Consider the following 17,967-nt stretch of genomic DNA (forward strand, 5'->3'; position numbering starts at 1 on the left):
TGCACGATTCTACTTCTCTCATCCAATGATCTTTGAGTGGCTTTCTTCACTATCTTCTCTTTTCATGCAATACTTTCTTCTCCTGCATTCAACAAACGGATACTTGTTGCTGTGGCGTTTAAGCATAATCATCTCTCTCCTCCTCTTTAAAAAATAGTGAGGACGAGTCTCAATATTAGGGGTGAATAAATAGAAAATTGACCCTCTATTTTCCGCCTAATGGAGTCCCGTGTATCAGAAATGGCGGAGACCGGCACTGCGTTCCGTTCCGTCCCATAAGGTCCATATGTTGTCCTATTATTTTATTTCGCCATGAGGTGTGTTTGTTACTTTGTGTTGCCCTTGAGTGCTGTGCGGTCAGCACTCGTTTGTGTACATTTTGTGCTTTTTATTCATTTGAAATTGTCATGTTATTTTTCAACGAGCCCATTGCCATTTGACATCAATTGCCAAATCATAAATGCTCTGTGTAATCCATTACATACTAAATACTTCTTCTTCTTGGGTGAAAGATTATTAGCTGCTTTAAAAACATACATTATTAATGTATATCAGGCTCCCGATAAATTCTTAAAGCCAGCCATCATGCTGTCTTTCCCAATTGCAAAAAAAAAAAAAAAAATCTATGATTCATGCGTAATAATGAGTCCTCAACCTCGTATATGGATAAGATTATAAGAATCTTTCACATATACACAGCAAAAAAAATGCTCAAGTTTAGAGACCAAGAGAGTTTGGCCAAAAAAAAAAAGACTAAAGAGAGAGTAATCGGCCTAAAGAAAAATGGGGCTCGCTTGTCCAGTTGTTTGCTTGTTTCCCTTTCATTTATTAATCGCGTGACAGGTCACACGGCAAACGGGGGGATCATTGCACCAGAGACCCAGTTCCAGGACCGTAGAGTCAAAGCGGTCAAAAAATTTCCCCAACCTAAAACCGTAAAGGCGACTTACAGGGCAAGAAAGCATAGTCCTATCAAAATATAATACTCACAAAATAAGTTTAGTTTCCCTTCCCCATGAAAATATAATATTCCCAAATTATTAATTACTAATTATTTATGTTTTCCGAAGTAAAATTAACTACACCCGGTAGCTCCAGGGGAGTGCTCCAACAGTGCGGATATTTGACGAACAAGTAAAGTTAAAACTAAAGGAGATGAGCGCCCAGTGCTGGCCTACGAGCCGCCCCTAAGTGCCCCTTTATAAATTAAAATCTTGAGAATCTTTTACACAGTTCTCTCATTCTCTCCACCCTCACCTTCAAATTCCCCCTCTCTTCTTCTCTCTAAACCTTCAACAATGGGTAAAATGGGTAAGCAAGACTTGCCTAAGTATCAGGTACACACTTATTTTATTCCTCGTCTTCACCCCTCACACTAGATTGGACTTTAGATCCGTCTCACTCACTGATTTCCCTCCAGTCTTGTTGTTAGTTGTTTTATCCCGAATGTGCTGGCCTTGACTGATTTGTTTTCCCATGCAGAGTTGTCTTCTCAAAGTGAATATCCACTGCGAGGGCTGTGAGCACAAAGTTAGGAAACTGCTCCAGAAAACTGATGGTATGCCCCATAACCAACAGGCCTTTCTATTTTCTTCTCCCTTGAGTTCGCCTCAAATGTACTCAAGTTCTGTGGGGTGCCTTTGTTTCAGGGGTTTATTCTGTGAACATAGATGCGGATTCAGGAAAGGTGCTGGTGGCAGGCAACATGGATCCAGCGAAACTCATAAAGAAGCTCAAGAGGTCCGGCAAACATGCTGAGTTATGGGGTGGCCAGAGAGGCAACATGTACAATCAAAACTACCCACCCATTAACCAGTTCAAAAACATGCAAATTGACCCTACCAGGATGGGAAAGCACAATGAGCCTCACAAGGTGATGGCGAAGAACCAGCAGAAAGGGGGCGGTGGTCATCCGCCACACTTCCAAAATCAAGGAGCCCAGAATCTCATGGTACCCGTCAAAGGCCAGAAATCTGTCAAGTTCAACTTACCGGAGGAGGAGGATTTCGATGCCAGTGACGACGAAGACCTCGACGAATTTGACGACGACGACGAGGAGTTTGACGACTACGAGGATGAGGAGGAAGACGACGAACAGGTCGGGCATGCGCATCCTCTGATGCCAAACAAGGCCAACATGATGGGCGGAATGGCCATGGCGAACGGACGCGGGCCACATGGGCCAGCCATGAACTTTCATAAAGCTAACGGTGGTGTGAATGGCAAGAAAGGTAACGCAATCGATTTGGCCGTACAAATGAAGGGCAAAGGTGGGAATAAAAATGGGAACGGAGGCGGGAAGAAGAAGAATGAGGAACGGGGAGGAATCAAAAAAGACAAAGGAGGAAAACGGAAAGCAGGCGGTGACAAGAAAAATGGCAAAAACAGTGGCGGTTTCTTGGGTCGCTTGCTGGGGTTCGGGAAGAAAAGCAAGAAAGCAGACAGCCCCAATTTCAAGAAAAACGGTGCTCCCAACAACAAAGCTAATGGCAAGGAAGCAAAGAAAAGTGGAGCCAGATTCGAGGGTCACAAATTTAAAAAACTAGACGACGACGACGATGATGGTTTCCAGGATTTTGATATTCCCATGAAGCCAAAGCCTGGCAATAAGGGAGTCAGGGGTAACGGAAATGGGATGCCAGGAAAGACGGGCCACATGCCTCCTCCGACTGCTCAAAGGGGCCCAATGGATCAGATGAGGAATATTCCGGTTCCGGCGGTCCAGGGTCTACCGGCGGCGGCCGGCATGAACGGCGGCTTTTACCAGGGAATGCAAATGCAGCCTCCTCGTCCTCTTCCCTATAACCCCCAACAGCAGCAATACATGGCTATGATGATGAATCAGCAGCAGGCGAATATGAACCAGATGTATCCAGGCATGATGTACGGGAGGCCGCAAGCGCCGATGGGTTACATGCCGCCGCCGCCCATGCCGTCGCACCCAATGGCGGATCCGATGACGCACGTTTTCAGCGACGAGAACACCGAGAGCTGCACGATCATGTGAATGATCGAGTCTGTGTTGAATTTAATTAAATGTTTTTGTTTTTGTTTTTTTTTTCCTCAAGTGATGAAATTTTGTTTGTAGAATTAGAAATGTGCAAATATTTAGGATATTTAGCAAGAAGTAATCTGAGCACAAGGCACGGTGTATTGGTTGGGGTTGGAAACATCATTTAATGGGATTGCCCGGCAGAGTCACAACTGAACTCACATGGCTTCCCTGAAATTCTGAAACTGGGGCCCCCGAATAACGAATTGAATGCTCTTCTTCGCTTCAATTGTGCTGGCCTGGGACTAGTAAAACTATTATTAATGCTCTTCTTCGCTTCAATTGTGCTGGGACTAGTAAAACTATTATTTTGATATTATTTATAGATAAGATCATATAATTTCGACAGAAGGTAGTATAATATAATGATATGCTAAAATTCATATTTATTGAACTGTCTTGTTTAAAAGTTAAACATATCAAAATTTAAAGGGAAAATTAGAAAAAAATTTCTGTTTGAAATTTTAATTGACCAAAAGGATTTGAAAATTGTGAAGTACAAGTATGATCCGTGAGTTGTCTGCACTTACACAAACCAAGTCTTTTTAGTCAATTAAAATTTAAAATACAGATTTTTTTACTAATTTTTCTAAATTTAAATATCTTAAAAGTTGTCTGCACTGGTATTTAATTTGTTCTTCCCTTTTTTTGGGCCCCTATCTAGGGTGTATGGATAAGTTTTTCGTAATTCTGTGGGCGTTCCCCGCGCAGACCTTCCTTCAATTATGAGTCATGAGATGAGAGGCTACTGTCATGTTGCATCCTGCAGAGTAAATTTCCAAGGGTAAATGAGTAAATACGGTTCTTTGTCAGATGGAGCGGGTGTATTCTTGTGGTACTGTGAATGCGCGCCTGCGCTTTGACTTCATCGCATCTTCTGCAATGATATGGGAGGGCAGAGTAGAGATCGACCGATCGTCTGAATTTTATTGGGCTGAGTTCAAAATTTCTGGCTTCGCTAACTGACAAAGAGTCCTACGAATAAACTTAACTGATGACTATGAGTCAACATCTTAGCTGGCTTTTAGATCTGTGAGCGTCTCTGCTTTAATCCTGGAATTGCCAGCACCAATTAGTTTATCATTTTAAAAAAAGAAATTCACGCAACGGATTTTTAGCTGCTGGCGAGCACACGCCCCTCGTACTGTCGTTTTCTTTTCTTGTTTTTGTTAATATTCAGATATTTTTTTGGTCCATACCAAACATACAATTTGGCAATTACGAAAGACAAATCTCCTTTTCCCAGTTGACCGGCCGCCGGCGCCATGAGATCTCTCTGTTAAAAAAAAAAAAACGAAATTGTTTGAAACATCTTATGATTTAGAGCCATCATTCAAGATATGATGAAGTAGAAAAAGCAGAGAGCAATGATACGGGGAGCGCGTAAAGTATTAGCTTTCTCGCTATTTGCTAAACGCCCGAAAAAAGAAAAACATGGGAAAAAGAGAAAGAGAAGAGAAAAAGAAAAAAAGAGAGACCGAAAGAGAAGCAGGACTCATTACACACTGCGGCTTGGGTGCCTGTTCTGAATCCTGATGATGGCTGGCGACAAAGAGAATCCACAAACAGTATTTTAAAAAAAATTAAAATAATACTATCCTGATATTTAATATAAGATCTCATTTGACTTTTATTCTAGTCTTAAATATAAACCCAGTGCACTTTATCTTCATATTTATCCATTTTTTCTAAAGTAGTTTTTGTAATAATAGTAGTTCTAGTTAATATACTTATTAGTAAGGATATTTTAACAAAGATAACATCTATTTATTACAGATAACTAACTTGATTTATTTTCTTAATCTACTCAAATTAATCAATTATTTCTTATATTTAGAACCGGAAGTAGTATAATCGGCGGCTCACCCTTTGACCTTGCACCTCCAATGCGTCTCATGCCTGAGCTTACGGTTGAAAGAGTATGTGGGTTTGGGGCAGGAAACAGGCCTAGTGTCGAAGTGGGCTTCCTTCAACCCAATAAGTATGGGCTTGAAATTAAGCCTAGACACGGCAAGATCCAACATAGTTTTTAGACCGGGGGGGGGGACCAGCCCGAATCTGTTTCGGTTTCTGAGAATCTGAGGTCAAGAGCATGGTGATCAAGGCGCCGCCATCCGCCCATATTAATGAGTACTGCCTTACTGAGCTCGGGGACGCTCCACCTGCTAGCTTGAGATTCAACCCCCTCTTAGCCTCGCTGTTTTTTTTTTTAGCCCTCGACCCTCGTTTACACCGCAAAAAAAAAACTAGTGCCACGTGACCTTTCACTTCATTCTTTATCATTCAACCTTTTTTAAAAGTTTGTTCATTGAATATATTTCATAGAGTGAAAGAGAATATTTTTTAAAATGATTACACAGATTGTGTGATTTTTTTTTTCACTTTTTAAATACACTAAAAAGGTTGGATTCTTGCTTGATGCCTAGCTTAAAAGATGAGCAGGCTGCCAGGCTACATTTGCTCATTCCTATCTAAAGAAGTCCTAACCATTTTGAATTGGGCAATGACAAGTTGAGTTGGGCGGGCTTCTTTGTCTAAGAGTGAAGCCCTGTTCATACCACATGCAAAAAAAAAAAAAATCCAATTGTATTTGAAAAATACATTTCATTTATCCTATAATTAACTTTTAAAATGTTAAAATACATAATACAACCAATGCCAACAGATTCAGTTTAATAGATACAACCACTTCCCTTACGGATCCCGGCAAGCAAAATACAAGACATATTATTGTGAAAGAGTATGTCATTAACTTTTGTTGGCCTGTATTCAGGCTGTGTCAATGCCAGTTTTTTTTTTAGTCATGCTCAAGTTTCAACTCATAATTACTCAAGTCACACAAATTTTACAACAGTAGTTACATTAACCCAACATAATAATTTCTCTCACCATGCACATAAATTGAGTCATAGACGTGTTATGCTATAATACCAAAATGTGAACACACAATTAACATGAGTTTAATTTTTGTTCTAATTATTTAAAAACTGGAAATAAAAAATGAAAGGTATGAGTGTCTTACCAAAAAAAAAAAAAGAGGAGCAAGATAAAAGGAAAGATGCATGATTAAATTTTTTTAATATTTAAAAAAAAATTAGTCTAAGCTCGTTTATTTATAGTTTATTAAATTTAAGTTTACAGTGTCTTAACATTTCATATCAAGAGTATTTGGACTTTGAATGCAATAGTCTACAAGATTATTATCAGATTTTTTAATGAAATAAAATAATTATAATTTGTTTTAAATATAATAATTAATAAATATTATGTTGTAATAATTATACAGGCACACATCTATCTACTTCGAAAATTGTAAATTTATCGTGTTTGATGTCTTAATACAAACATTATATTTTTAATTAATCTTTTAATATATAAAAGTAGAGTACAAAGCAAGAGTTGCTGGCAGCATGGCAAATGGCATCAACTGTGAGTAGATAAATTTGTTTCTTTTGTTTTTTTTAAAAGGCCACATTTTTTACCCATGTTTCCACCCATGTTGCTAATATTCTAATATATCAGCTTAAATTGGTCACTTAATATTTAAATTGATCTATAAATAGATAAATTATAGGAAGAACTATATTCACAAAATCCAGAAACATGTGGCAATTTTTTATTATATATTTATCGGCAATCTTCTGAAAGAAATCCCTAATAATTATAATTGTGTCTTTTATTAATTATTAATAGACCTAAAATATCAGTAAATCACAACCTTAGAACGCGGGCATCTTCACACATTGTTAAGTATCATTTAACTTAAAATAAAGATCCATAATAAATATTTTACTCTTTTTTGCCAGTTATTCCGACATTGTAATATTCCTTTTTAAATTGTTTTGGTTGAATTGTTTGTTCTTAAAATAAAGATCTAGAATAAATATTAAAAATTTTAAATTACAAATATATGAAAATGACATAACTTCCCTGATTCACCTCGATTTATTTGGGTGCACGATTTCATATTTTCTAACTAGATTTCTCTCGATAATGCTTTTATCGAGTCATGATTTTTGCTGTCTTGATCTGCCAATACTTATGTTTTAGATTTGAACTCCTTACCATTTCTTCAACAATGCTGTCTTCATCTCTATCTTACCATCTATATGTCAAATTTTACTCTTTATTTTACATCAGTCATATATAGCCTCGGAATAATCAAAATCCCATTAATCCTAATATTTTGATTTTGATTTGATTTGATTTAGCAACTGTTTTGGATTTTCTTTGATTTTGAGTGTGAATGCTGAAATATAAAGATAGGAATACACCTCAAATATATAAATTACTCTTCCAGTCTTTAATATAAGAAGTAATTAACTAATTTGAATAGATTAATGATATTAGTTAAATTGGTTAATATGATTTTTTTAAAACATCATAAGCATTTTCCTTAATTTCTTCCCTTCCCCTCTTACTTGATTATTACTGGGGGAATATTAATAAGGTTGATTTGGGAGTAATTATGTTGAATTTGTTGATGCTGGGTATGCATTGATTTTAGCATGATTAACTTCTCAAAAGAGGTCAAGTTGTCAGATATTGGGCTTTATTTAAATATGGGGTATAATACTGAATAATAAAATGTTGATGATGGATCTATATATTTTGCATGCCTTGAAAACTTATAGACACTTTACTTTTTACACATATTAAGCTAAAATGACGACTTGAAACAAACATGTGATATTCACTAATTATTTTGTGATTATTCAACATTTCATAGTATATGAAAGAATTTTAATTTATACCCGTGCATCATGCGGGTACTGTACTAATTAAAAAATAAAACGAAGTATAAAAAAGTTGTTGTGATTTGTGGAAAAAAAAGAAGGCCTCCGGCCGTTGTGCGCGCGCACGTGTTTTTTTTTTTTGGTTGGGGGATAGCAAAACTGAAGAAGAAACTTTGAAAGCCCCGGCCCAAAGAAGAAAGAGAAAAGCTCGCGAAACGGCGAAAGGAAGAGGGAAGGGCAAACGAGTGGGAAGCGGCAGCAGAGGTGGCGCGAGTGACCCCACCCACAACGTGTCCGATCCAATGAGAAAGCAGGAAGGCACGAAGCAAATATAAAAATTTCTCTTCCCTAGCCATCACTTCGCTTTGGTTTCTCCCTGATTTCTCCATTTTTCCGCGCTTCGTTCCATCCCCCACTGTTCCAAAATGCATTCTTTCGGCTACAGAGCCAACGCTCTGCTCACCTTTGCTGTCACCATTCTCTCCCTTATGTGCGCCCTCGCCTCTTTCTCTGATAATTTCAACTTCCCCACTCCCACCGCCCAAGTCAAGGTCCCTCTCTTTCTCTTCCCCTTTTTTTCTTGCTAGTTTGTATTCTGTAGATCTTTATCTTACCACGTTTCGTCTGCTACCGATTCCGTAGTCCCAGTATATTTTTGATTGGTGTATCTATGTATTTGGGAATTTAGGTGCTGAACATTAACTGGTTTCAGAAGCAGCCAAACGGCAATGACGAGGTAATTTTTATCTTTTATGTATTTTGCTTGCCTGTTGATTTACCCTCTGTTTTCCTCGTGATTGCTTCTCAGCTGGTTAGGGTCTTTATGGCTACATATATCTCCGCTTCCTGGACTTCTTTTTCCAGATTTAGGGTTGGGTTTTGTTTGAGACAGAATATGGCCTCCGAGCATTTTGTCTAGCTTTCCATTGTATACGGATGAATGCCATCTCACCACAGCCGATTCTGTTTTAACTTTCTGCAATATAATCCTTATTTACAAACTTGATGTAGAGATCAGAGCTTCGGTAGCTCCCTCTTATCCTGGTTGTGGGGTAATTTTCTTTAAAATCAAGCAACGATTAGTTGCCATTTCAGGCTTCTGAGGAAGGAAAAACCTGCATAGTTCATCCCCGTGTACTTAATTATGAGCAAGTTGAAGCCAAATGATTTTTGGGCATTCTAAAATTTGAGAAGCTGTCTCACAATGACTTGTATGTGAATTAGTCTGCACCGAAGATGATTCTGAGCATACTTCTGAATCAGGGGAATCATCAGTATGACAATCTGTAGTTCCATCACTACAATCTGATTTTTGGGCATTGGATGGAAGAGGCTCTAAGGCGAATAATATAGAAGAGCTTGAGCATATCGATCCCACTCATTTTCTAATCTTTTGCTCTCTGGTTGTGAGGATATAAGGTTAAAACATCTCTTAGATGACAGCATAAATTAATTTGTAAAGAAGAGGGACTACATGGTTCACTTGTTGAAGATGTTGTTTGCTTGTTTCAACTTCCGAAACTGTCAACTGCTTAGCTGTAACTGCAAGCAGTAATCATACAGATCTGTTTGGATGAGTTAGGTATGATAGAGATAGAACGTAGGTGCAAACATTTTGAATGGAATAATTTGAAAGAAAAAAAAAATTCATGGCGATGTCTAAGTAAAGAAGATGTGTGCTCATGGCCTTTTAGGTTTCAGCATCATACATAGGGTGGATCCACTCTTGCTACGATGCCAATAATTAGGCTTCACAAAGGTTGAGTGAGATTTCTATGTTTCAAGAATATTCTTGTTTGTAGTTCTTCTAGTCCCTATCTTATCAGGCATAACAGGGAGGTTTTCCCCGGGACGTGTATTGGTCGAATTTCTCATACATTATATCTTGGTAGATTTAGATCAAACCTATTTTGCCATACGTCATGGACTGCAAAGCTGTGTGAAAAAACATGTGGCTGGAAAGGAATCTTGATATTCTCTTGTGCAACCAGTGGGACAACGAAATGACTAGCTTCTGCGATTTGATGGGGTCTTGTACTGTTTCTAATTCTTATGCGAAAGAGTAAGAATTAGATATTTGTACTTTGTATCTGTGTTCAATATAAATATGGAATGCTGGCCAGTATTTTTGACTTGCCATTTATGTGTTCAAATATAGGTATACTTGATGAAGCTTTGAAGGCACCAAGTGTTCTTTCTAATCTATTAATTTGTCCAAGAATTTGCTTCGGATACCTGCAGAGTATCTGTACTTTTGACATGAAAATAAAAGTGATAGTGATACTCTTGCATGCTTGAAACTAAAGCTCTTGGTCCTTACTCCATTGACAACTCTGAATGTTCTAGGGGACAGCTTTGCTCCTCTCTCTTGTTTGTAAACTTTGTATGAGTCTTTGGTGATGATTTTTCCAGATCCAGAATCTCAAAAAATAAAAATCAGCGACAAACCAGGAACACTCGAGGCAATTTGGAAGTGATAGTGGTTATAATCCATATCACATTGTGTCATAAACCACCTCATTGTGATGCCTTCTAGCTGATATTCAAAGGCTTTTTTATTCTTGCAGGTCAGCATGACACTGAATATATCCGCAGATTTACAAACTCTCTTCACATGGAACACAAAACAGGTTTATAATTTGAATTTGTGAAATTCGTTGTGTTGAATACTGATTCTTTAAGTCTTTTGTCCCTATTTCTTCCTTAAAAGCATGGATACATTTACCATATGGGAGGCGTTTAGTACTGTATTGGGTTGTGATGTAGTTCCATTGCCCTTTCAATACTTTCTGCTTCAATTCTTTCCATCTTTAATGCTTAAGGTGCCATACCTCTGCATTTAGACTTTGTTTCAATTTATAGAGACGATGATTTATTGACATCATGCTCCGCATTCTCGTGTTGTGCGCAAAATTACACAAGTTTTGGAAATTGTCTTTAGAATACTTTGCATGACACACGAGATCCCAGTTTGTGATAAATTATTCCAAACCAATTTGGAAGCTTAAGAAGTCCTGAGATGTTTTGAAACTTAGTTTTGCCTCTTTTGATATGCTTGTAGGTTTTTGTTTTTGTAGCTGCCGAGTATGAAACCCCAAAGAATTCCTTGAATCAGGTGAGGGATGATCAGTCTGGTTGTTATTTGTCACTCATATAGCCATGTGAAACCATCTGGCACTGCATCTTTGACTTCTCTTACATATCAAACTTTGTCACATTATCTAATACACGTGGCTTAAGCTTCTGGGGTGTCATATTACAGATATCCCTGTGGGATGGAATCATTCCTTCTAAAGAGCATGCAAAGTTTTGGATACATACTTCAAATAAGTACCGCTTCATTGACCAGGTACGCCATGATGTGTTGTGGGCAGGTGTTAGTGTGGCTAACATGGATTACCTGAGAATTTAATTATTGCCATTTTCATGGATCAGGGAAGCAATTTACGGGGGAAAGAATTCAACTTGACGTTACACTGGCATGTCATGCCAAAAACAGGAAAAATGTTTGCTGACAAAATAGTAATGCCAGGGTATCGATTGCCTGAGGAATATAGATGAGTATTTAATTGTGTATTGTTAATGTTGTTGCTGTAACTTTAGACTCTAAAGGGTTAGAAGGCCAGCTTTAAAGGAACTAGTATCAGGGGAATGAATTCTTGCTCGAGTTAGTGAAATTCCATGGCGTTTGAATACTTGAGACATTCCAGACGTTTTGCTGTCTTCTTCATTTGTCTCTTGCGTTGTTCTGTTCGGGCCGAATGACGCTGCGTCTTCTTGAACCCCCTCCCCCTCCTCTTAAAACCAATTCACGCGGAAAAGTGCGAGAACTTTTTAGATTTCTCGATGGCCAAGTTTAAAGGGCGGCCCTCTGTCCCTCGCTCTCGTTTTTAATTTTATTGGCCAGAGACGGTTAATCTACATAGAAATTATATGAAAAATCTTGCAGTGGCTTCTAACAAGTCATTTGGTATTACAGCTTGTTGGCACTGTTCAAGGGATGTAATTCTTTTAGGGTGAAATTGAAGCATTTTTTTGGCAGAGAAATTGAAACTTCAACTCAAAAAAAAAAAAACGTCAACAGAGGGAAAAGATTCCGCGCCATCTTCTTTCATTGACCGCCTTGAAATAAGAAGGGGGGAATGACTAAAGATGTAAATAATATCAGCAATTTTATGACATTTTCTAGCTAGGTAAATAGTGGTATCTTCAGTAATGTTTGAATAAATGACGCTAATTGTGTTTAATTGACAGAAAATCGAATTACTTTTATTATTGCTCTGATAATATATTATTTTCAGTCGACTAAAAAAATTACAAATTTATATAATTATAACATATTTTTTTATGATTTTTTTAAAATATTTATATGTATTATTAGAGTATATATCAATTTATAAATGAGACAAATTAATTAGAAGAAGAGATAAATATAAATATAAATATTTTAAAGTAATAATTTAGTAATTTTCTTAATATCTTCAAATTAGTCAATTAGAGTTTATATTAAGGAGTATCCTACAATAAACTTAGAATTACTAAATCTCAAACAAATATTTTTATAATAATTTATTATTTGAAATTTAGTAATTTTAAGTTTTTTTTGGATTCCCCCAAATTTAATAAACTTTTTTAAGAGAATAAATTAAAATATTTTTCAGATATAGATCAAATGTTTAAACATTTAACAAAAGTTTGATTGATTAATTTATTTTTTTTATAAATCATCAAACTGCAAAAAAATCTGTGATCTATAAATATGGAATCTCAGAAATGCTTCTCTCCCCGCCTTTACGCGTAAAAGCCTGAGGGAGAGAGTCGTGAGAAAGCGTTGGATGCTGAAGAAATCCCCAGTGGATTTCGAGGTAATGGCATGGCCTTCGCTTTCCCCTCCTTGAAATCCTCCTCTCTTTCCCTCTCACTTGTTCTCATCTTTCTCTTCTTCCTCCTCAACCCTCCCTTTCCTTCTCCCTCTATCCGCAGGTCACTTCTTATCTCTAATTCCACCACTCCCACTTCCTCCTGCTTCTCCACTGGATCCCACTCCAATGGCCTCATCGACTACTTCTCCATCCATCATTGCCTTTTCCAACATAACTCCTTCCATTCCATCCCTTTTCTTTCTCTATTCCTCCTTTTACATTTCTATATCCTCGTCAAAACTGCCCAAGATCATTTCTCTATCGTCACCACCAAGCTCGCACTTCACCTCAACTTGTCTCCCAGCATGGGCGCTGTAACCCTCTTAGCTTTGGGTAATGGCGCACCCGATGTTTTCGCTTCCGTCGCTGCTCTTCGTGGCGGTCAGTACCGAACTGGGCTGGCTGCGATTCTTTCTGCCGGAACCTTCGTCTCGGCTTTTGTAGTTGGGTTCGTGGCAGTTTACGCCGCACCCTTTTCTGTTGATCCCGCTCCCTTTGTGAGGGATGTCTTATTTTACTTGATCTCCGTCATGTTCCTCTTCTATGTCTACCTTAGTGCTGAGATTTCTCTATGGCAAGCTGTTGGCTTTGTGGGTTTTTATTTGTTCTTCGTTGGTTTTGTGTTTTACATGGATTTGGGATTGGGAAGTCGTAGGGATAAGGGTGGGAGTGTGGGGAGTTTCGGTGGAGATCTAGAGGGACAAAAGGAACCAATTACAGCCAGCTGCGACGTCAAAGTTTCAGGAAGTCTACAGGAAAAGAAACGCGTTTCCAGAATTCGTCGCAGTTTTGAAACGGTAGGGATAAAGGACCCTCGGACAATTTAGGTTTTAATCCATACGTTTTGCTAGCCATGAATTTGTTTTTGTGGCCTTTTATTGTTATCTCTGTATATGTGAATCATGATCTGTCAGTAACTTTCCTGTCAATATATCAACGACCGGGTGTCGTAATTTAACTTTTACCTTGTCTCTGATCGATGAAAGAAACTGTGGTTATGACGGACTACGTGATACATTATAGACGAATAGTAACTCAAAATTGTTGACGAGCATCTCTTGCGTCTAGTTTATTTGTAATATTCTGGATAATGGCTCAACTTTGTTCTTGTGGTCTTAAATGGCTTGGAGCCTAGACTTTTTTCCTGTAAAAATTTTCTTGTGGCTTCCCTAACTGGTTGATTTTAGCAAATATGTCTTCCCGAATGGTTAAAAGATGTAAACATTATAGCTGATGAAGTCTCATTCCTAGAATAAGATATTATAAGATGATTAAAGCTGTCCTAAATGGCACAGCACCTCCAATTTCGATTTTCTTATGCTCAGTTTCCCATACCTCTGGCTTGATTCACCGTTTGTCCTAGCTAATGTTGTTTTATGCATGTATAGAACATAATGAAACCACAGTAATCTGATATAAAGGTCTTTTGGGTCATGTTAATAAACAAGCATTGAAGACCAAAATGTTTTCTGTATTTGATGCAAGAAAACCTTATAATGAGGGTGTTTAATCTATTAGTATCAGGCCAAGCTTCTTTTGCAAAATGGTAAAAAGACGGTTTGACTTGTCAATAACCAGGACTATAGGTAACTAGTTAGCAAAATCAAGGACTTGCTATGCAGAAGTCTTGAAAGTTTGTCGTGAAATTTTTTTTGGCAAGAAATGATATCTGCGGACATATTAAAAATAATGAGACATAAAACAATCAAGTATACAAAACATAGATAACGGCATGTAAATATTCATCCTTCTTTCTTTCACCCTTCTCTATTTTTCCAAGTTCCAAGCAACACAAGAAATTGATTTGGTAAATATATTAGTGACTAGGATCTGTATTTTGAAACTTATCCGGCCCTCAGGCAATCAGAGATTGTGAAACTCTAATATTTAGTTTAGTTGATTTTGTCCTTACTGGGATTAATTTTGATTCTTTAATAATTATAGACTTGACATTGTCCGGACTAATTTCTGATGTGTTTACAGATTTCAGTTACATGGGATCGTCCAGTCTCAATTCTCCTAAAATTGACAATACCTCAATCTGGACCAGCAGAATGGAGCAGATTTTATGCATCAGCTAATATTGCTCTTTGTCCCCTAGCCATTTTGTATTCCTGCAACTCATTGGTTTCATTTAGTTACCCAATAGTTTTCCTCCTTCCCAACACTCATTTCCCCCTCTGGTTGGTAGTGTTCATGGCAAGCTGCTCTCTTGCGCTTCTTCACTATATAATTGAAAAAGAACCCCCAAAGGCGGAGGAAATTCCTGTAGTGCTTTTAGCATTCGTTATGAGTGTGTTTTGGATATCTACTGTGGCCGGAGAACTGCTGAACTGCCTTGAAGCATTAGGAACGCTTCTCAAACTGCCACCCGCACTGCTTGGTTTTACAGTATTGGCATGGGGAAATTCAGTGGGGGATCTTGTTGCTGATGTTGCAGTTGCCAAAGCTGGCCATCCAGCAATGGCAATGGCTGGGTGCTTTGCTGGGCCAATGTTCAACATGCTTGTGGGGCTTGGGACTGCACTGGTGATGCAGACTGCCAAACTTTATCCCAGTGCTTATGTGCTTAAATTTCACATGGGTATTGTTATAGCATTTGCATTCCTGCTTTTGAGCCTTATGGGGTCTCTCCTAGTGATCACTTGGTGCAGATTTCGAGTTCCTAGGTTTTGGGGATTCTGTCTGGTTGGACTGTATGTTGCTTTTACGGCAGTGAGCGTGGTGGTAGCCATGTTTTGAGGGCGATCGGTCTTGGGAGGCGGATTTAATTTCAATTGTTATATTGATGCTTAAGCTTAACCAATAAGCCAGCCACCTCTACATTTGCTGGTGCGGTCGCTTGGCTCTCCGCAGTGGGGCATTGTAATTGTTAGAGAAAGAACACTTTAGCAAAAGGGCATAGCAAAATTGATGATAGCCATATGGATGACGTTATTATTCCTTCCTTTCAGTTCAATCTCCCGGCGTCTGCAAGATTATGTGGTTTAATTGTAACGAGTAGAAGTCAGTGTAGCATCGCCGTTCGTCTGAAACGCCCCAGTGAATAGTCATTTAGGCATTAGGGCTATACTAGCTCAGATGGGGCTAACATGTTTTTGTAATCTTTCTTCGACGGTCACTACCCCCTTGTAAAAATGCACAATTTTTCTTTATATGCTTGCTGGGAAACGAATTGATCTGGAACATGGTTTAGTATCTTAACTGGTATTGCCACGACAGAAAACCTCACATTAGTTAAGGCTTAATTGTGAGAGAACAGGCTGTTTGACTTAACGACAGCTTATAGAACGAGTCTCGAAGTCAGAATCGGACTGCCTCTCAACTCGTCAATTAAACTGTAATAATTATCCCTGTAAGCAGACGGTGGGGGTGGGATGTACAGGACGTGTTCCTTTGGCGGACTCTTTACTGTACGTTGAATCATCAGACTCGTTCAGCCGATTCCGATTCGATTCTTGCACTAATGTCTTGTCCTAGGCCGGGGCATTTTTAACGCAGAGACAGTTCATTTTGGTGGGGATCGCATTCCGTGCTCATCCGGCTGGCGTTTTGAGTGCTGAGCAGCGTAAGACGTTAGTTTTTTTTTTTTTTTTTGCTTTTTTCTCTCTCCTTGTTAATCACAAAAAAGGATATTTTTTTTGTTTTTAATATAAAAATTTGTTTGATTTTTATTTTAGTCCTAAATATAAAATCCTAATTCACTTTATCTCTCATATTTATTTATTTTTTTCGTTAAAGTAGTCATTGTAATAATAGTAGTTTTAATCAATACATTTGATTAGTAAGGATATTTTTTTAAAATATTTATTTATTATAAATAATTAATTTAATTAACTTTCTTAATTTACTCTTATATTGAAAACCGGAGGTAATATATATTAAAATTATTTTGGATTAAGTTTTATCTAATATTCTGAAATATTTTTTCATATGTATTCAGTAAAAATATTAGATGCATTTAAAAAATATTTTAAAGTGTTGGATGAATCACAAAATATTTTAGGATACTATATATATTTGAAAAAATATTTCAGGATGATGGATGAATCAAAAAATATTTCTAGGAAGCTGAACTTGCCTGAAAAATAATTTAGAGTATTAGATAATTGTATCAGAAAATACTTTAAGATATGGAACACATCTGAAAAAAATATTTCAATGTGCTGGGTGAAATAAATGCGGACACCATTTTGGTGTGGTTTCCCGATTTTCCTCTACCATATTCATTTTTCACATGTTATTCTGATCAAAGTTATGGAGCACATTCCTGATCCTCCACACTTCATAATTTCATACGCTAGTGTGTGTTTTCTCTCGGACACCACTGAAATCATAGGTTGATGGAAGCAAGTAATTATCTGATCATCGTACAGGCTATTTAATTTTTGTATTCCCCTCTCAACTGAAACATTAAATCCCAGGAAACATAAAAATGAGGGGTAGAGATTGAGATTAAAAGTGTAAAACTATATTAAAAGAGTGTTTAGTATGAGTAATTGTATGATACTTGGGATTAGACAAACTTATATACTACCTCCGGTCCTTAATATAAGACCCCGTTTGACTTTTTGTTTGGTCCTAATTATAAGACCCCAATCTATTTTGTCTCTCATATTTATGTATTTTTTTCCAAAATAATCCTTCTAATCATGATAGTTTTAGCTAATACACTTAATTAGCAAGGATATTTTAGGAATGACAACACTTATTTATTACAAATAACAAACTTAACTTACTTCCTTAATCTCCTCAAATTAGTCAACTGGGTCTTATAATTAGGACCGGAGGTAGTATGTGGGGGGAATACTATGAGAGGATTGCCTAATCCCATGTGATAAGAAATCACTTATACTAAGTATCCTCTTAACATATATTTTCAATCTTAATTTCAATATTTATTTTTTATTTTTAATACTCCGTACCAAGGTTAATTTGGGTTTACTGGTATTTCTGTTACGGCCCACCCTCGGATACAAAAAGTCGCAAGCTTTCCGAAAAAATGGCAATCGGATGTAATGTTAAACACTGGGAAGGAGGGTCAAAAAGGATTGTTTATTCATCAACAGTAAACGAATTCATTATTCTTTGTTTAAAAAAATAAATTCATTATTCGCTATGGAAATCTACCAGTTTAGGCGTCAGGCCGCTACTAGCTTCATCTAGCTTGCCGCTCCCTTGCCATCTTCGAAGGGCTTCCTCTGTTTCGGTCTTTCTGGCCTTTCGGTGTAGAAAGAACTACTCATACCCTCATCAC

The 17,967-nt window shown here is 37.5% G+C and overlaps 3 protein-coding genes across 3 annotated transcripts; all 3 read left to right on the forward strand.

Moving 5' to 3' along the window:
- The first annotated feature begins 1,242 nt into the window (after positions 1 to 1,242).
- LOC114728194 (heavy metal-associated isoprenylated plant protein 34) lies at positions 1,243 to 3,237 on the forward strand. Its single transcript, XM_028915065.1, has 3 exons — positions 1,243 to 1,337; positions 1,483 to 1,558; positions 1,650 to 3,237. Exons 1-3 carry the CDS (start codon positions 1,299 to 1,301, stop codon positions 3,005 to 3,007), a joined length of 1,473 nt encoding a protein of 490 aa, XP_028770898.1. The 5' UTR covers positions 1,243 to 1,298; the 3' UTR covers positions 3,008 to 3,237.
- Positions 3,238 to 8,139: 4,902 nt separating this feature from the next.
- LOC114728138 (signal peptidase complex subunit 3B) lies at positions 8,140 to 11,496 on the forward strand. The gene is made up of 6 exons (XM_028914989.1): positions 8,140 to 8,339; positions 8,477 to 8,524; positions 10,356 to 10,418; positions 10,850 to 10,903; positions 11,051 to 11,137; positions 11,224 to 11,496. Exons 1-6 carry the CDS (start codon positions 8,214 to 8,216, stop codon positions 11,347 to 11,349), a joined length of 504 nt encoding a protein of 167 aa, XP_028770822.1. The 5' UTR covers positions 8,140 to 8,213; the 3' UTR covers positions 11,350 to 11,496.
- A 1,085-nt stretch (positions 11,497 to 12,581) lies between these two features.
- LOC114728220 (cation/calcium exchanger 5) lies at positions 12,582 to 15,896 on the forward strand. The gene is made up of 2 exons (XM_028915101.1): positions 12,582 to 13,507; positions 14,694 to 15,896. Exons 1-2 carry the CDS (start codon positions 12,662 to 12,664, stop codon positions 15,450 to 15,452), a joined length of 1,605 nt encoding a protein of 534 aa, XP_028770934.1. The 5' UTR covers positions 12,582 to 12,661; the 3' UTR covers positions 15,453 to 15,896.
- Positions 15,897 to 17,967: the final 2,071 nt, after the last annotated feature.

Source organism: Neltuma alba, unplaced genomic scaffold (assembly GCF_004799145.2).
Source record: "Neltuma alba isolate B1F8T4 unplaced genomic scaffold, ASM479914v2 tig00012522_pilon, whole genome shotgun sequence".
NCBI lineage: Eukaryota > Viridiplantae > Streptophyta > Magnoliopsida > Fabales > Fabaceae > Neltuma > Neltuma alba.